The sequence below is a fragment of the Myxocyprinus asiaticus genome, chromosome 5, assembly GCF_019703515.2.
Source record: "Myxocyprinus asiaticus isolate MX2 ecotype Aquarium Trade chromosome 5, UBuf_Myxa_2, whole genome shotgun sequence".
NCBI lineage: Eukaryota > Metazoa > Chordata > Actinopteri > Cypriniformes > Catostomidae > Myxocyprinus > Myxocyprinus asiaticus.
This window is the reverse complement of record NC_059348.1, coordinates 50,502,122-50,519,933: the sequence shown is the minus strand read 5'-3', so window position 1 is coordinate 50,519,933 and position 17,812 is coordinate 50,502,122. Positions and strand designations below refer to the sequence as shown.

Below are 17,812 nucleotides of genomic sequence, written 5' to 3'. Positions count from 1 at the left end.
AATACTGGACATATTACAGATCCCAAGCCTGTTGTCTGTTATATGAATATTCAAACCTGTTTCCTTCTTCAGGCCATAGAATGTTCCTGTTTTCTTCTTTTAAACAAGTTATTTTGTAATACTCCTAAGATTCTGCATGTTTGGAAAAACCATGTACAATTTTAAAAGACAGACGGAAAATTAGGGATGCACCAATATAGACATTTTGGTTAGTTAGTTATTTTAATGTTACAGCCAATAAACAATATGTAGTACATACTACACATTTTTGCTAGTGATGATATGTCACCAATATATTGTGCATCCCTACAGAAAAAAATTCATGATACAGTATATCTGTATTCAAGAATATTGTGAGAGGTGCATGTTGAGGCACAAATTGTAAGGCCCCGGCATACAGCGAAGTGCTTCTTCGTTCTTCCCTCAGAGGCAAAAATAAGTTTAAATGAGCCAAGCAACTGTATACTGTTTGTGAACATTCAGATACCGGCCATGCTGCTGGGGGAGGCATTTAGAGGAGCATTAAATATGAGGACGCACAAGACTACATGTAAAACGTCAACTAATGTGACATTAAAATGTGTTATCAATGACTTCATGCCTCATTCTATGAGTAAAATTTACACAAGAGCAGTAAAAGAAGCTGTTTTAACTGCTCGATGATGATTTAAATTACAGTAATATAAACTCAGCAAAAAAAGAAACGTCCCTTTTTCAGGATACTGTACTTTAAAGATAATTTTGTAAAAATCCAAATAACTTTACAGATCTTTATTGTAAAGGGTTTAAACAATGTTTTCCATGCTTGTTCAGTGAACCATAAACAATTAATGAACATGCACCTGTGGAACGGTTGTTAAGACACTAACAGCTTACAGACGGTAGGCAATTAAGTTCACAGTTATAAAAACTTAGGACACTAAAGAGACCTTTCTACTGACTCTGAAAAACTCCAAAAGAAAGATGCCCAGTGTCCCTGCTCATCTGTGTGAACGTGCATTAGGCATGCTGCATGGAGGCATGAGGACTGCAGATGTGGCCAGGGCAATAAATTGCAATGTCTGTACTGTGAGACGCCTTAGACAGCGCTACATGGAGACAGGAAGGACAGCTTATTGTCGAAAAGTAGTATTGCCGGGCAATACTGGCAGCGGCGGCCATGTTTGTTCTCAAGGTGTTTGTTCTCCTCTTTCCTGTTGACGTGTATCAGTCGTTTTGTGGTTTACTGATCTGAACAGTTGTTTCCTAATGATTGATTAAATCAAGCAGTATGTAATATCTGTTGTGTTGTGTTGCCTTTTCATTAGGAACACAGAGAGCTCGGGCACCAGCTCCCTACCGCAGAGACTTCGAAGCCAAACTTCGCAACTTCTACAGGAAACTTGAGGCAAAGGGCTACGGGCAAGGCCCAGGGAAGATCAAGTATGTCAACACTGACATCTTTTAATTTAAACATTAAATTACATTATACACTGCTGTAATGTGAACTGAATAACAGTTGAAAAACACTTCTGTTTATTGTGTCTTTAGACTGATTGTCAGAAGAGATCATCTGTTAGAAGGGACATTTAACCAGGTCATGATGTATTCGCGTAAAGAGCTCCAGAGAAACAAGCTGTACATCACCTTTGTTGGAGAGGAAGGGTGAGATTCTTGACATATGAATTAGGCTTGGGATCGATGCCTTTTCACACATCAATAATAAGAACATTTTCCCAATGATTATCGATCTACAGTATATTGGCACACGCTGTCACACCAGTTTCATACACTAACCTGCAAACTCATGAACGCCACTTTGTTCATTCTTGAAGTACAAAAACCTTCGTAGCTTGAGTGTATAATGACTAGATTTACAACTTTGGACTGCCACCTGTAACGCATCGACACGTCCTTCAGTATTAGGACCGTAAATGTTATATCACCCCCTTGTGGTCTCCCAAAGCTATTACACCAGGCGGAAGGCCAACTGACAGTGAATTGGAAAGCACAGAAATTAGACTTCTAATTTAAATGTAGGCTAATGTTAATATATCGATCCCTCAAAAATATTATCGAGAAAATAACCGATCAATATTCGACGTATCCATATTTTATTACATTCCTAATATGAATATGTGATTGTGTAAATATTAAGTAAATCATTTCCATATGTTTCCAATGTAAACTTTAACTTTCAGGTAGCTTGAACACATAGAACAATTCAGCTGCAAGCAGCAATTACAAACACCCCAGTCTCAGAATGTCCATTACACTAAAAGCTATTTTATACTTCTTGGGCAAACAGGTTCTTTTAGTTTTCCCAAAATTATGATGAAATGCACTGATGTTTTGTTCTGCCAGAGTTTGTTGAAATTTCTCCTGTTTGTGCACATCCCTAAAATTCTTGACTTAGGAGAACTCGGCTAGTCGAAGGGTGTTGATGATTGGTTAAAACTAAATATGTATTTGGTTTGGACATTTCATTTATTTATTTTCTTAACAAAATAATTTAACCCTTATGTTGTGTTCCGGTCATTTTGACCTGGACAACTTTTTTTTTTTTACTTAATCCAGTTGGAATAAAGTTCCTTGACTTTGTTCACTTATGGTATATGAAAAAAAAAAAAAAGGGGGACCATTTTCTTTACATTTTATTGGTTTTATTTCACTTTGTTACACTTGTGTTTCCGGTCAAAAATGACCGGTCATTGGAAATGAATGGATTAGACTACAAAATGCAGAAATATTAAGTGTTCAGGAGCATCCCAATCCTTTAGATGAGCACATATGTGGATGTGTGTTTGCACACACAAAGTCCTTGGACATGTGCACACACACACAAACAAACACACGCACACGCCCTTTTGTGCATTGTCTTTCCATGTATACTCTTTGAGGAATATTTCAAGATATACTTATCATATTATGTTCTGTTTGGGCTCGTTTGAATCAGGATAGTCTGCTGTAAGTAACGATACGTTATTGTCTATGTTAAATGTATGTTTTGGGAAGTAATAGGGAAAAACGTGACAAAAAGACACTTCTGTTTATTTTATTTATGTGTGTCTGTGGTCATTTCATATACTGATTCTCACTGCAATTTGGCCTCTGTGTGAAACAAATTTTCGCATTGCATTCTGCTATATAACACATGGCTATCTCATCTTTTTATGGTTTTACCAGCTCTGAACATAATTGTTGTGATAACAAATTTGCAAATGCTGAGAACGAATACTAATTTGTCAGTAAATTAAAAAGCATTATTTAAGAATCGGTAGGATCAGCTATATGCATTGTAAAGTCCCAGATTCTAAGCTTTAAAACGTCACCTATTTTGTTTAGATCAAGCAAGTGGTTATTAATTTATGTAATTATAGTAATTAATTTTTTTCTCGCAGGGTGTGCCTCCCACTGGCTCAGTTCAATGAATCATTCTATCAATAATACTTTTTTTTTAATTTATTTTTTTATTTATTTTATATATATGTTCAGAAAAAGAGTACAAAACCTGTCATAAATACTAAAAAAAAAAAGTTGATAAAAAGATCAAATGCAATATCTTGTAATAATATGCAATATGAGAGATTTATAAACAATCTTAATGGGCCGGTCATTTTTGACCAGGAACATAAAATGTGTTAGCATAAAACGAACACAACACAAGGGTTAAAATTACACAGCGGGTAGGATAAGCTTAGGCATCATTCATCTAGGATGCTTTAGTTCATTCAGGAGAAAAAAGTTTGGCTTCTAACATTGTTTAAATTAGGCTTGAGCATGACCCAAAAGCTTTGTTCACATTGCAGGGAAAATCTGATTTTTTTTAATCTTTTTTGTTCAGAATGGAGTCTCTTTCATCGGCACGTTCACATTAGTTATCAGAGGGATGATGCAAACTTGCACAGTGTGTGTGTGTTTAGCAATGGATGTTTTGCCATTTATTATGTTCTTGATGAGGGCAGTATCCAAAATGAACACATTCATCACAGACAAAGGCTTGAAAAATGGTAGAGGTGACATATGCAATGTTTGTTGCTGCTAGGGTTTATAATTGTCCTATTTTAGCCGAGTAGTCCTGTATTTTGGCCGAAATTACGATGTCCCGGACGGGACGCCTATTGTCCTGTATTTTAGTGACCAGCGAAGCATCCTGTATTGATGGCTTTGTGTCCCATAATGAAGCATGCTTAAATAGTCGGACTGCCAGACCAATGAAAGGAACCCCCATCCTGTATTGAAACACTCAAAATACCCAAGAATCCCATATTCACGTGAAACATTCAATACCTTATCGCATTGTTGTGAGGTTTGCTCTACTTTGGCTGCTCTGTACCAAATACAGGACATATGGGTGCGTTCCATTCAGAAGTGCTCATACCTATGCCCTATTCCCAGGCTTGAGGAGTAATGGATTACTTGTAACAGCGTTAGGTAATCAGGATACAAAAATTATGTAACTGTAATCCGTTACATCTACATAAAAACCCCATCATAATCAGATTACAGTTACATTTTCAAAAAATTGGGATTACTGTCAGGATTACAAATTTAAATTTCTGACAAAAGAAATTGTGAATTTTCCTGACATAAAGTGATACAGACAGCTGTTTGTTTAGAGTGAGAGATGGTTTAGATGTGCGCTCTCTTCGGGTTCTCTCTCATGACTCACTTGAGTCGCATGTGCAACAAACACCTGTCTCACATCAGCACTCACATGCTAATGTGTACTTAAACCTTCATCATTTAAGAAAAAAAGTTTTGAATACAATAACAATACAAAAATCAACTGAGAAAAAATATCCCTGGAAAACCTGCTATGACTTTCTCTCCTTTTTCATGATTTTGCATCCTTATTAACAAATCCAGTTTGTACACATAAATACCAAATTTATTGAAAATGTGTTTTAAGTTATTAGGAAAGAAAGTTCAGTGAAGAATTTATCTGATTTTGATAAATTATTGTTGAGAACAGTTCAAATGTCTGGGTGAGGGAGACATTCTGGCAAATGTAACATGTTCAGCACTTTAATTAGTGTTAAGTAATTGAAAAGGCACTCTAAAAGTTTAAATCTGTTTTGATCTATTCTTTAAAACTATATTTTGTTTTCTTTCTGAAATCAAAACTCAAAAATCTAAAATCCTCCTTAAACAGAAACCTAAACATAGAAATCAGCCATAAACTGTCAGCTGGTGATGTTTGACTTTGGATCAAGCAGAGGAAAGACACTCTCCAGCATTTAATTATGACAATACTAACGATGATGATGATGATGTGTGATCTACCTAATGAATACAGTCTGAAGTTAATGAATAGGGTAAATTACAATTGCCTGTACACAATATATGGTAGAATTACACTTTGTGGCGTTTTGTAATCTGAGGTATATCCTGTCAAATTTAGTTTAATGTTAACCAAGACATAATTCAGTGCATCTGTTCTGATTATATTTGCTTTATGAGAAATGTTCTTTTTCTGTAGCAGACAGAGAACTCACCTGATTTTTTTAATTATACTAAGTTGTTCTACATTAACAGCTAATTTTCTGTTTTCTTGGTAGGGTGCAGTGTCCATGTTTCTTTTCTTTAGATATAATAACAGCTACAACAGTACTCATATTATTACTCAAACATTTTCTGTTTTCATTCAAGGCATAATTTAAAGTTTTAGAGATCATATTGATTTGATCTTGACTTTATTTACATACAGTTGTGCTCAAAAGCTTGCACACCCTTGGAGAATTGGTAATATATGTACCATTTTTAAAGAAAACATGAGTGAGCAGGCAAAACACATTTATTTTATTTCTTATGGGATTCATATTCAACTGTAGGTTATAACAGAATGGCACAATCATAAAACAAAACATGGCAACAAAGAAAAAAAATGAAATGACTCCTGTTCAAAAGTCTGCATACCCTTAGTTCTTAATACTGTGTATTACCCCCTTTAGCATCAATGACAGCGTGCAGTCTTTTGTAATAGTTGTCTATGAGGCCCCAAATTCTTGCAGGTGGTATAGCTGCCCATTCGTCTTGGCAAAATGCCTTCAGTTCATGCAAAGTCTTTGGTCATCTTGCATGAACCTGCACGTTTGAGATCTCCCCAGAGTGGCTCGATGATATTAAGGTCAGGAGACTGTGATGGCCACTCCAGAACCTTCACCTTTTTCTGCTGTAACCACTGGAGGGTCAACTTGGCCTTGTGCTTATGGTCATTGTCGTGCTGGAATGTCCAAGACAGTCCCATGCGCAGCTTTCGTGCAGAAGAATGCAAATTGTCTGCCAGTATTTTCTGATAACATGCTGCATTCATCTTGCCATCAATTTTCACAAGATTCCCTGTGCCTTTAGAGCTCACCCCCCCCCCCCCCCAAAACATCAGTGAGCCACCACCATGCTTCACAGTGGGGATGGTATTCTTTTCACTATAGGCCTTGTTGACCCCTCTCCAAACAGATCGCTTATGGTTGTGCCCATAAAGCTCTATTTTGGTCTCGTCACTCCAAATTACTGTGTGCCAGAAGCTGTGAGGTGTGTCAGGGTGTTTTCGGGCATATTGTAACCGGCTTTTTTGTGGCATTGGCGCAGTAAATGCTTCTTTCTGACAACTTGACCATGCAGCTCATTTTTGTTCAAGTATCGTCATATTGTGCTCCTTGAAACAACCACACCATCTTTTTCCAGAGCAGCCTGAATTTCTCCTGAGGTTACCTGTGGGTTTTTCTTTGTATCCTGAACAATTATTCTGGCAGTTGTGGCTGAAATCTTTCTTGGTCTACCTGACCGTGGCTTGGGATCAAGAGATCCCCGAATTTTCCACTTTTTAATAAGTGATTGAATAGTACTGACTGGCATTTTCAAGGCTTTGGATATCTTTTTATATCCTTTTCCATCTTTATAAAGTTCCATTACCTTGTTACGCAGGTCTTTTGACAGTTCTTTTCTGCTCCCCATGGCTCAGTATCTAACCTGCTCAGTGCATCCACGTGAGAGCTAACAAACTCATTGACTATTTATACACAGACACTAATTGCAATTTAAAGAGCCACAGGTGTAGGAAATTAATCTTTAATTGCCATTTAACCTGTGTGTGTCACCTTGTGTGTCTGTAACAAGGCCAAACATTTTAAGGGTATGTAAACTTTTGATCAGGGCCATTTGGGTGATTTCTGTTATCATTATGATTTAAAAAGGAGCCAAACAACTGTGATGATAAATGGCTTCATATGATCACTATCCTTAAATAAGAGGTTTTTTTTGTTTGTTTTTTTTTTGTATGATCAGTCATATTTTCAAATCAGTGCCAACATTTCACAATTTCTGCCAGGGTATGCAAACTTATGCAAAGTATTTTGGTGAATATTGGAAAAAATCTGTAGGAAGAGTACCATAGGCCAACCATAGACTTCCATTAAGCAAGAGGAGGTAAAAAAAAGAAAGAAAAGAAAACCAGTCAATACAGTCGATGCCTTGGCATTTTTGATGCTTGTCTCCTAATAATGCAAAAGTTCAGTACTGCATGTAGTCTACAAAATTCTCACTTTCTTTCCAGACTGGACTACAGTGGACCTTCGCGAGAGTTTTTCTTCCTGCTTTCTCAGGAGCTGTTTAACCCTTACTATGGCCTGTTTGAATACTCCGCTAATGACACTTACACTGTACAGATTAGCCCCATGTCTGCATTTGTCGAGAACCATTTGGAATGGTAAGACTTCTTTCTACTTCTTCTCTAGTGTGGTATAAAAAAGTATCCCGAATGCACATGAACAGAGAAATTAACAGTTCTGTCATTTCTCATAGGCTGCTGTTATTGCCAGTACTGTTTTTGAAGTTGATTCATGGACCATATGGTGTTTGTTTTCAGGTTCCGTTTCAGTGGTCGAATTCTTGGCCTGGCATTGATTCATCAGTATTTGTTGGACGCCTTCTTCACCCGCCCATTTTATAAAGCTCTCCTCAAGCTGTGAGTGGATCAGAAACCTCCTGTTTAAATGCATTCTACTACATTTGCAGTTCAAAGATGACAAAACAGGCCTCCAAATTAAAAACTCAAATCGAATTGCCTACTATGCAGTGCAATGCAGTAAATGAGTGTTTGTGGTGCATCAGTTTTTAATGCTTGATATTGGTGCCAATGTCTAGAGATAAGGGTTTAATTGTCGATATAACTCCAGATTTATTTTTTGTCGGGTGAATTAAGGTTAATTGGACTGTTTTTTACATTAATCCGAATGTCAAAAAATGACCTCAATTCACCCTCATGCAATTTTAATTGTAGCAAAATGAGATTTACTCATTATCCATTAACAAGGATGTTGGTAGATTTTGATACAGACACAAAGAAGAGCTAAAACTACTGTTAAAGGGATAGTTCACCCAAAAATGAAAATTCTCTCATCATTTACTCACCCTCATGCCATCCCAGACGTGTTTGACTTTCTTTCTTCTGCAGAATCCAAACAAATATTTTTAGAGGAATATTTCAGCTCTGTAGGTCCATACAATGCAAGTGAATGGTGGCCAGAAATTTGATGCTCCAAAAAGCACATAAAGGCAGCATAAAAGTGGTTAAATCCATGTCTTCAGAAGTGATATGATAGGTGTGGATGAGAAACAAGTCAACATTTAAGTCCTTTTTTTTTACTATAAATGTCCACTTTCTCTTCCACATTCTTCTTTTGTTCTTAGCGATTCCTATTCTTTGTGTATATCACCACCTATTGGGCAGGAAGTAAACAGGAACTTAAAATAGTTTTTTTTTTTTTCTTCTCACCCACACTTATCATATCAGTTCTGAAGACATGGATTCAACCACTTTTATGTTGCCTTTATTGTTCTGGTCACCATTCACTTGCATTGTATGGACCTACAGAGCTGTGATATTCTTCTCAAAATCTTTATTTGTGTTCTGCAGAAGAAAGAAAGTCAAACACGTCTGGGATGGCATGAGGGTGTGTAAATGATGAGAGAATTTTCATTTTTTGGGTGAACTATCCCTTTAGGGGCAGTGGTAGCTCAGCGGTTAAGGCTCTGGGTTACTGATCAGAAGGTCGGGGGTTCAAGCCCCAGCACCGCCAAGATGCCACTGTTGGGCCCTTGAGCAAGGCCCTTGACCCTATCTGCTCCAGGGGTGCCGTATCATGGCTGACCCTGCACTCTGACCCCAGCCTAGCTGGGATATGTGAAAAAGAAGAATTTCACTGTATATGTGCAAATGTATAATGTGTGATAAATAAAGAAAATTATTATTATTAATTATTAATTGGCCAAGCTGACAGTTACCTGCATACAGTACCGATTATCTCAAAATGGCCAAAAATCGACCAATATACGTGTTTTTCTGCAGTATATTAGATTTAAAAAGTGTGTTCATTGTTACTCTCTTTGCAGAGCCACAGATCTGAGTGATCTTGAGTACCTAGATGAGGAGTTCCACCAGAGCTTACAGTGGATGAAGGAAAATGACATCACAGATGTGTTGGATCTCACCTTCACTGTCAATGAAGAAGTGTTTGGCCAGGTGGGAGAAGCCCTGTGTAATCCTAGCCCCTTTGAAAGTAAATAAAACGAAAAAATGTGTGTGTTGAGACGGGGTGTATGTGTGTCAGGTCACGGAGCGAGAGCTGAAGTCTGGCGGGACAAACTTGCAGGTGACAGAGAAGAACAAGAAGGAGTATATTGAGCGGATGGTGAAATGGAGGGTGGAGAGAGGTGTGGTGCAGCAGACACAAGCTCTGGTCCGAGGATTTTATGAGGTAAACATCTTTATCATCTGATTTACCCTCTTTACATCTGTACCTGCTTACTGATACCTACCATTTAACCTTTGACCTGTGAGTGTAGGTAGTAGACTCTCGTCTGGTGTCGGTGTTTGATGCCAGAGAGCTGGAGTTGGTTATTGCTGGAACAGCAGAGATCGATTTGAACGACTGGAGAAACAACACAGAGTACAGAGGAGGTCAGAACACACAAAACAGATGCACAACAATTACACACACAACGCAAATGTGCTATTACAATTACGCACAATTACAGTTACACTTACACACAAATACATCTTCCATAAACACCAATCCAAGCACATGCACAAGTCACTCTCTTACCTGAAGAACCAATTTGGACAGGAAATATACTGTAGATATGTACTAATCAGTTAGACTATGCCACCAGAGTGTGTGATCTATAGAATACGTTTGTTTTGTGAAGTCTTGCTGTGTCACTGGTGAAGGTTGTGTTCATTTGAACTGCCTGCTCTCTGTCAGGTTATCATGATGGGCACATCGTCATCCGTTGGTTCTGGGGTGCAGTAGAGCGCTTCAATAATGAGCAGAGACTGCGTCTGCTGCAGTTTGTGACGGGCACCTCCAGCGTGCCATACGAGGGCTTCACCGTCCTGCGCGGGAGTAACGGCCTGCGACGTTTCTGCATTGAGAAATGGGGCAAGATCACGTCTCTCCCGAGGTACAGGAACACTCAGCTTACAGTGATGGGATGTTGAACATTCAAATGTGTACATACTACAGTTCAAAGATGCAAATATATCTAGATTTCAGAATTCCCTCTCATATTTTTGAACATATAACTCAAGCAATGTTTTCACTAGTCGTAGACCGTATATTGGCCAGGCCAATTAACAGGCTGATATTTGATCATTTTGACATTATTGGCATCAGTTGATAACCATGTTTATAGCGATAACTAAGAGCATTTTCTGTTTTTAAATATTTTTAGTGAATTTTGAATAACAATTGCATGTTCATAGCATCTTATTTGCTATCACTAAATTTAAATATGTATATCGTGGTTATTAGGGGTGGGCGATATAGGAATAAGAAATAAATAAATAAAAAATAAATAAGAAAAACACCAAAATTTATATGGCAACAGTCTTGAATTGTTCTTGCAATTTTTTGGTTGATAGTGATATGTATCACAATATACACATTTTTATGTAAAAGTTATTCAAAAACTGAAAAAAATAATGAAAGTTCCTTTTGTTGTTTAAAATAGATCCAAAGTAATGGTAGCCCTTTTACATATTAATTTGTATTTATTTATTTATTTTTTAAGTCTTGTACATGGCAATTAAAACAACTTTATCACTAAAGAAATAATTCTTGAAAATATTATTTTATCTCTTTTTCCTCCCCGGTATTGTTTTTCAATTAAAAAAAAAATGAGGCTTCTTTAGATTCAATTTATAAGCGTTTGGTTCAGTTCTGAAGCTCGGCGAGAGAGGGCACGCTCAGCCAACTGAAAGGCATATTTACATGCAAAAATAACACAAAAGCAACTAAAGACAGATAATTTAACAACTTGTATAAGTACAAAAAATATGTTTTTTTTGTTTTTTTGTACTGCAACCTCTGATTGGAACGTGCATTCCCTACTATGCAGTGGCATTTTGCATAACTGCAATATAAATTACACTCAAACATTTGTACCAGTTGACATATCACCCACCCCTAGTCATTGTATTTACCAATCGGGGACGCTACCCACTTGTTATCAGCGTTGGCCATTAGAAAGCCCATATCAGTCGACCCCTAGTTCATATAATCTAGAAAACATATTAGAGAATTTTAAAATGTTGCTTTACAGGCCTGGAAAAGTCATAGAAGTTATTGAAATTCATGGAAATTCCAAAATGTAATATACATATTTCTAATTATGCTCAGCTCTTAAAATTTTCATTGTCTTGAAGTTGTTCTTTGTGAGTGCAATCTCTTGATTTTTCAAACTCCTTAACCAGTATGAAAATGAATGGGTGTAGAGATGTGGGAACCCTGTCGAAATCAATCCAAATGAGACTTAATTATAGAAACGTGTATTGAAACAGGTTGCTTATGTGTTGTTTCTGCTTTCTCAGGGCGCACACATGCTTTAATCGTCTGGATCTTCCTCCGTATCCGTCCTACACTATGTTGTACGAGAAACTGCTAATTGCTGTGGAAGAGACCAGCACTTTTGGCCTTGAATGAGGACTTCACATAAAACATTTCTTCTTCTGGCATACACTGTATGTAACTATCCACTAGCGTGGACAGTGTTCTTTGCTCGTTTCATTCATTCCTTCAGGACACCTCTGCATGCATAACTCACCTGCAAAGGTGTACAGTGTGTAACGGGTTTGTACAAATGAAGCTGTATATGCAAGTATATGCAATAGTGAAAGAGAAGCCTTCAACCTGTTTTAACACTCAGGGCCTCGACCTCCACTGGAGTCTCTTCTCAGTTCGCACACAATCATTCCATCGCCGAACGTCACGGATTCACTCACGGCCAGCTGCGTTTTCTGTTGTTGCAGTTTTACAATGATGAAAATTGTAAAGTTATGGGGATAGCTCACCCAAAAATGTAAATTATGTCATCATTTACTTACCCTTTTGTCATTCCAAACCTGTATAACTATTTTTTCTTTTGTGGAATTTAAATGGAGGCGTTTGGCGGAATGACGACCTCATTATTCACTTTTTTTGTATGAAATTTTTTTTGTAACAAAAGTGAATAGAGACGTTTGTGTTCTACTGAAGAAGGAAAAAAAAGTCACACTGGTTTGGAACAACATGAGGGTGAGTAAATGATGACAATTTCTATTTCTGGGTGAACTATTCCTTTAATACCAAGTAAGTGCACTGAACATATTTGCTTGAGCAAGCAGGTGGCGTAATTATATAATATATAATAATTATATAATAGTGATAAGTTTGCGATATCTCACCGAACACCACTATGAAAACTGAGGACTGCATCATCACAGAAAATGATATCACAAAATCATGTCACTTTGCAGGAGTCAAAGGAGGATTGTGATGGAAGGACTGGCAAGCATTGATGTAACACTTTATATATCATGTAATAATTAATGGATTCTAGTATTGAACCACAATTAGCGTAATTATAAAAATTCCTTTGAAAGCATTAAAAACATGGAATGGAAACTTTCAGCTTAACAGGGATGTTCATGGCTTCATGCTGTTTCATGTGTTATGATGTTTGAATGAATATGGTTGTTTTTCACGAATGGATCTTTTCTACTTTTAGATCTCTTCAGAAGCAGTGTCCCATGTCCAAACCTGCCACAATGGTAGGACAGTTAAAGTTTTCATTTAAAACAAAATCACAGCCAATAAGGACATATTTGATGTTTAATATACTTAAAGCTGAGTATAGAAAGACAAAATGTCACTTGTCGCAATTGTGAAATAGGAAGGGATCGCATTTATTGCTTCTCGATTAGTCACATTACACGTTGTTAGAACACAGCGTAAAGGGATGTTCACGCTAACAGAGATTTGCAGCATCAAAGCGACCGGAAGTCAGTCATTTTCAGTAGGAGTTGGTGATTAAAGTGACGAATGAAAATGACCATTGCCAATGCGACGTTGGCGTGTCACGACAAAATTAAAGGAATATTGTAGGTTCAATGCAAGTTGAGCTCAATCGACAGCATTTGTGGCATAATATTGATTTACGCAAAAATGAATTTTGACTTGCCTCTCGTTTTCTTTTAAAAATAAAAGTACAAATCTGGGTTACATTGGGGCAATGGGGCAATTTTTGAACATTAAAATGCTCACTTTTTCAAAAGTATAGCCACAAGACAAACAATATGTGTGTTAACATGATTTTAGTGTGATAAAATCAATAACAAACCTTTTACGTGTAAAGTTATACCCAATTTTACAACTTCGTTACCATGACGATGTAATGTCAACAAATCCTAAAACGACTGTAAATATTATTCGATTTTTTTTTTTTTACAAGTTTTAACAGAAGAATTAATGTAAGTGCTTTTATAAAATTATAAGCTTCACGTTTCTGCTTTTAAACCCTCCAAAAATTGGCCCCATTCACTTCCATTGTAAGTGCCTCACTGTAACCTTGATTTTTTTTCTTTTTTTGAAGAAAAGGAGGAACGAGTCAACTTAAATTCTTTTAAGATTTTCAAAACATCAACCAGCTATAGGAAAAGTTGTTGCTCTTCTGGCCCGAACTGGCAGCTCTTATTGGAAAATTTATGAATTCCGATCATTGCAAGTTGTTGTCCGTGTGAACGCGCCACAAGAGTTACTTCAAAATTCTTGATGCCATAATATGCACTTGTTTCCCCAATGTATATAAAATGTGTTTTGTTTGTTTTTATATTTTGCTTTTATAGATATATATAATATAGGGGATATATATATATATATATATATATATATATATATATATATAAATGGCAGACCCGAAGAAATTGTGCACACATTTCTCATTCTTCCAAGTGTTTCATCTGTGTTTGTTATGATAAGAGAAAGTACAGTGAGATGTTATGGCAAAGTTCAAATTAGTTTATTTATTCAAAAAGAAAATTGCCTCAACTTTTTCTGAAATGTCAGTGTGGTAAATGTGTGGGTTTATTGTCGTGCAGAAGTTTTGATTATCGTTCATGTTTACATTTTCAGATGACGCAAATGTGTGTATTATACACAAGTCTTATCGTGATGCCATTTTAAATGTTCATGAGTTTTTGTGAACTATCAAACCCACACTTGGAGGGCAGAACTAAATCTTTTATCTTGATCTTCTAGTATTGTCTGAAATGCATAGTTCACCCAACAATGGAAATTGCCCCCATTTAGTCACCCTTTTTTTGTTCCTAATGTGACATGCTAGTTTGAATTTGTGGAAGTGTGAATGGCATTTGAGAGCTAAGGAGAAGGGGAAGATTTTCAGTGATTGACATATCACACAAAGCTAACAAACGGCTCCAGAAGACTTGGAATATAGCGCACAGGTTGTATAGAGTACGTTTATGGTGCTTTTTTGTCCTTTTTGGAGCTTGATGGCATCTGTTCCCATTCACTTTCATTGTTTTGAAAAGAACAACTATAAAATTCTACTCCTGTGTTCCACAGAAGGCAGTAAGTTATATGGGTTTGGAGCAGCGTGACGGTGAGTACATTATGACAGAATTATAGCTTTTGGGTGAACTTTTCCTTAAATGTGGTGATGAAAGAAACCACGGTTTCTGAATATCTCAGAAATGTAATATTGCTAAAATTTGGTCTACTCTGCTTAAGATATTAGGAATGCAGAGAAAATGCATTTGTATTGCAGTACCTATCCCAATTTAGAAATGATAAAATGTATGTATATGAAATGTGTACAGATTATCTATGTAAGATCTACATTTAAAAATGTGATGCATCAGTTCAACAACAAATATTTCCTCTTTTTGTAACATGTCTTCATTCTACTATTCACATCATCATAGTTCAAAAATGTGTTTATGAAATGTATATTACGATGCTTAATTGGTTGGAATTCTAAGAAATGTAAGAAAAAAAATTATATTTATTTATTTATTTTTATCAAAAACTACTCGCAGCACTCTGGGAAAGTGACAGAAATTAAGAGATGGTTCTGGAATATTACTGCCTATTTAAAAACATCAAAATGTGCTTTAAAAACATTCTGGGAAATGCAGAAAGATTTGGCTCTTGCTTCCACGTCAGACACGCACACTAGCCTGTCTTTTTACACTTTAATCGATCTCTTTGAATGAAAATATGGGGGAAATGTACAAATGTGTTCACTCATAGCGCCCCCCTCAGGCTGAGCTCTGTATCTGCAGCATCACACTGTTAACGAATGTCAATAAACAACCACTTTCTAATGCATCATCTGACTGTGCTTGCACAAAATCTGTCGGAAGAGGTCAGAAATCTTACTAAATCTGAGAAATTATGCACAAAACTTGTGATGGGGTAAAAAAAAAAAAAAAAATGGAATCTTGTGCAAATATTGACATGAGGAAGGGTGAATTTTAAATTATACTGATATCTAATGTGGTGGAAAAGGCTGATTACCGATTAATCGGTTGATAGTTTTAAAAATCGATTCATAGAATGCTATATATATATATATATATATATATAATAAAAAAGTAACTTATTCTTTTTCATAGAGGCTTCAAGACTCCAAAATGAGTTTGAGGTCAAAAGTTTTGAAACACTTACTCATTCTTTATTATAATTTTTTTTTTCTTCACATTTTAGAATAATAGTAAAGTCATCAAAACTATGGAATAACATAAATGGAACTATGGGAATTATGTTGTAACTAAACAAAATCCAAAATAAATCAAAACTGTTATATTTTTGCATCTTCAAAGTCACCCTTCGCCTAGAATTTGCAGACATGTACTCTTGATATTTTCTCTAACAACTTCTTGAGGTATCACCCTGGGATGATTTTTAAACAGTATTGAAGGAGTTCCCATCTATATGCTGGGCACTGATTGGCTGCTTTTCTTTATTATTTGGTCCAAGTCATCAATTTCAAAAACATTTTTTTTTTAATTACAGTTTAGTTTTATAATGAAATAAATTAATATGGTGGCACAATTATATTTTTCTCTACAAAACTAATTTCAAACATTTAAGCATACGCCTTCAGATCAAACGATTTTTAAGATCATGTGAAACATTTCAGTCAAGTGTTTCAAAACTTTTGACCAGTAGTGTATATATATAAAAATTGCAACTTTCCTTAAAAATATTTCAGATCTTTTAGTAAGTAGTCAGCTTTCAGAGGAAGATCGTAGCATGTTATATTCTTTACAAGAGGAATTAAATTCTATGTACCTTGAGAAAGCAAAAGGAGCTTTTGTAAGATCAGAGCTAAATGGCTTGAATTTGGCAAATATTTCACAAATTTTTTCAATCTTGAAAAACAACATGGACAGAAGGGGGAAATTCAGTATCTTCATACTGATGGCACGGTTACAACTTGTAAAAAAAAAAAAAAAAATTAAAAACAGCTATCTCAATTTGTTTTTAATTTTTATAAAAAATTACACTCCTCTGCATTTGAGAATTTTGGGGCTGACACATTTTTTGACATGGTTACTTTTTGTTCCCCAGATTTCAGAACTAAGCAAATCTGTTTGTGATGCACTGCTTACACTGAAAGGGATGGATAGTATAATAGCAAAATCCCCTATAAACAAGTCACCATGACCTTATGGTCTGCCCTTTGAATCTTATAAGGTTTTTTGGGACTGCATTAAAGATTTACTTTGAGGCTCTAAAAGAATGCATTGAACAGAGAGAGCTGACCCCTACTATGAAACAAGGTTTAATTGTATTAATTCCAAAGTCAAATAAAAATTATTATTATTTAGTGAATTGGAGACCTATATCCGTCCTAAACATAGATTACAAGCTTCTGGCAGCAGTGTATGCAAACCATCTTAAACTGTGCTTGGAAGATGTAATTTTGGAAACGCAGTCAGGTTTCATGAAAAAGTGGCATATTTCTAATAATGTTTCTAAAGACTGTTATGTGTGAAAATCCCAGGAGATCAGCATTTACAGAAATACTCAAACCAGCCCATCTGGCACCAACAATCACCCATGCGATTATCTAATCAGCCAATTGTGTGGCTGCAGTGCATAAAATGCTGCAGTGCATAAAATCATGCAGATCCGGGTCAGGAGCTTCAGTTAATGCTCACATCAACCATCAGAATGGGGAAAAAATGTGATCTCAGTGATTTGGAGCATGGCATGATTGTTGGTGCCAGATGGGCTGGTTTGAGTATTTCTGTAAATGCTGATCTCCTGGGATTTTCACACACAGCAGTCTCTAGAATTTACTCTGAATGGTGCCAAAAACAAAAAACATCCAGTGAGCAGCAGTTCTGTGGATGAAATGCCTTGTTGATGAGAGAGGTCAACAGAGAATGGCCAGACTGGTTCAAACTAACAAAGTCTACGGTAATTCAGATAACCGCTCTGTACAGTTGTGGTGAGAAGAATATCATCTCAGAATGCTATTATGA

General features: G+C 36.3%; 1 protein-coding gene across 4 annotated transcripts in view; it reads left to right on the top strand.

Moving 5' to 3' along the window:
- LOC127440540 (E3 ubiquitin-protein ligase HECW1-like) overlaps positions 1-15,641 on the top strand; it is an 83,009-nt gene extending 67,368 nt beyond the window's left edge. For 3 of the 4 annotated variants that reach the window (XM_051697205.1, XM_051697204.1, XM_051697207.1), the window contains 9 exons: positions 1,308-1,422; positions 1,531-1,644; positions 7,535-7,687; positions 7,847-7,945; positions 9,373-9,502; positions 9,591-9,737; positions 9,826-9,940; positions 10,245-10,443; positions 11,852-15,641. In XM_051697205.1, coding sequence (XP_051553165.1) covers positions 1,308-1,422; positions 1,531-1,644; positions 7,535-7,687; positions 7,847-7,945; positions 9,373-9,502; positions 9,591-9,737; positions 9,826-9,940; positions 10,245-10,443; positions 11,852-11,963 — 1,184 coding nt within the window. In that variant the 3' untranslated portion in view covers positions 11,964-15,641. Of the gene's footprint in view, positions 1-1,307; positions 1,423-1,530; positions 1,645-7,534; positions 7,688-7,846; positions 7,946-9,372; positions 9,503-9,590; positions 9,738-9,825; positions 9,941-10,244; positions 10,444-11,851 lie in introns of those variants that run through there. The other variant, XM_051697206.1, reaches the window with a different exon arrangement.
- Positions 15,642-17,812: the final 2,171 nt, after the last annotated feature.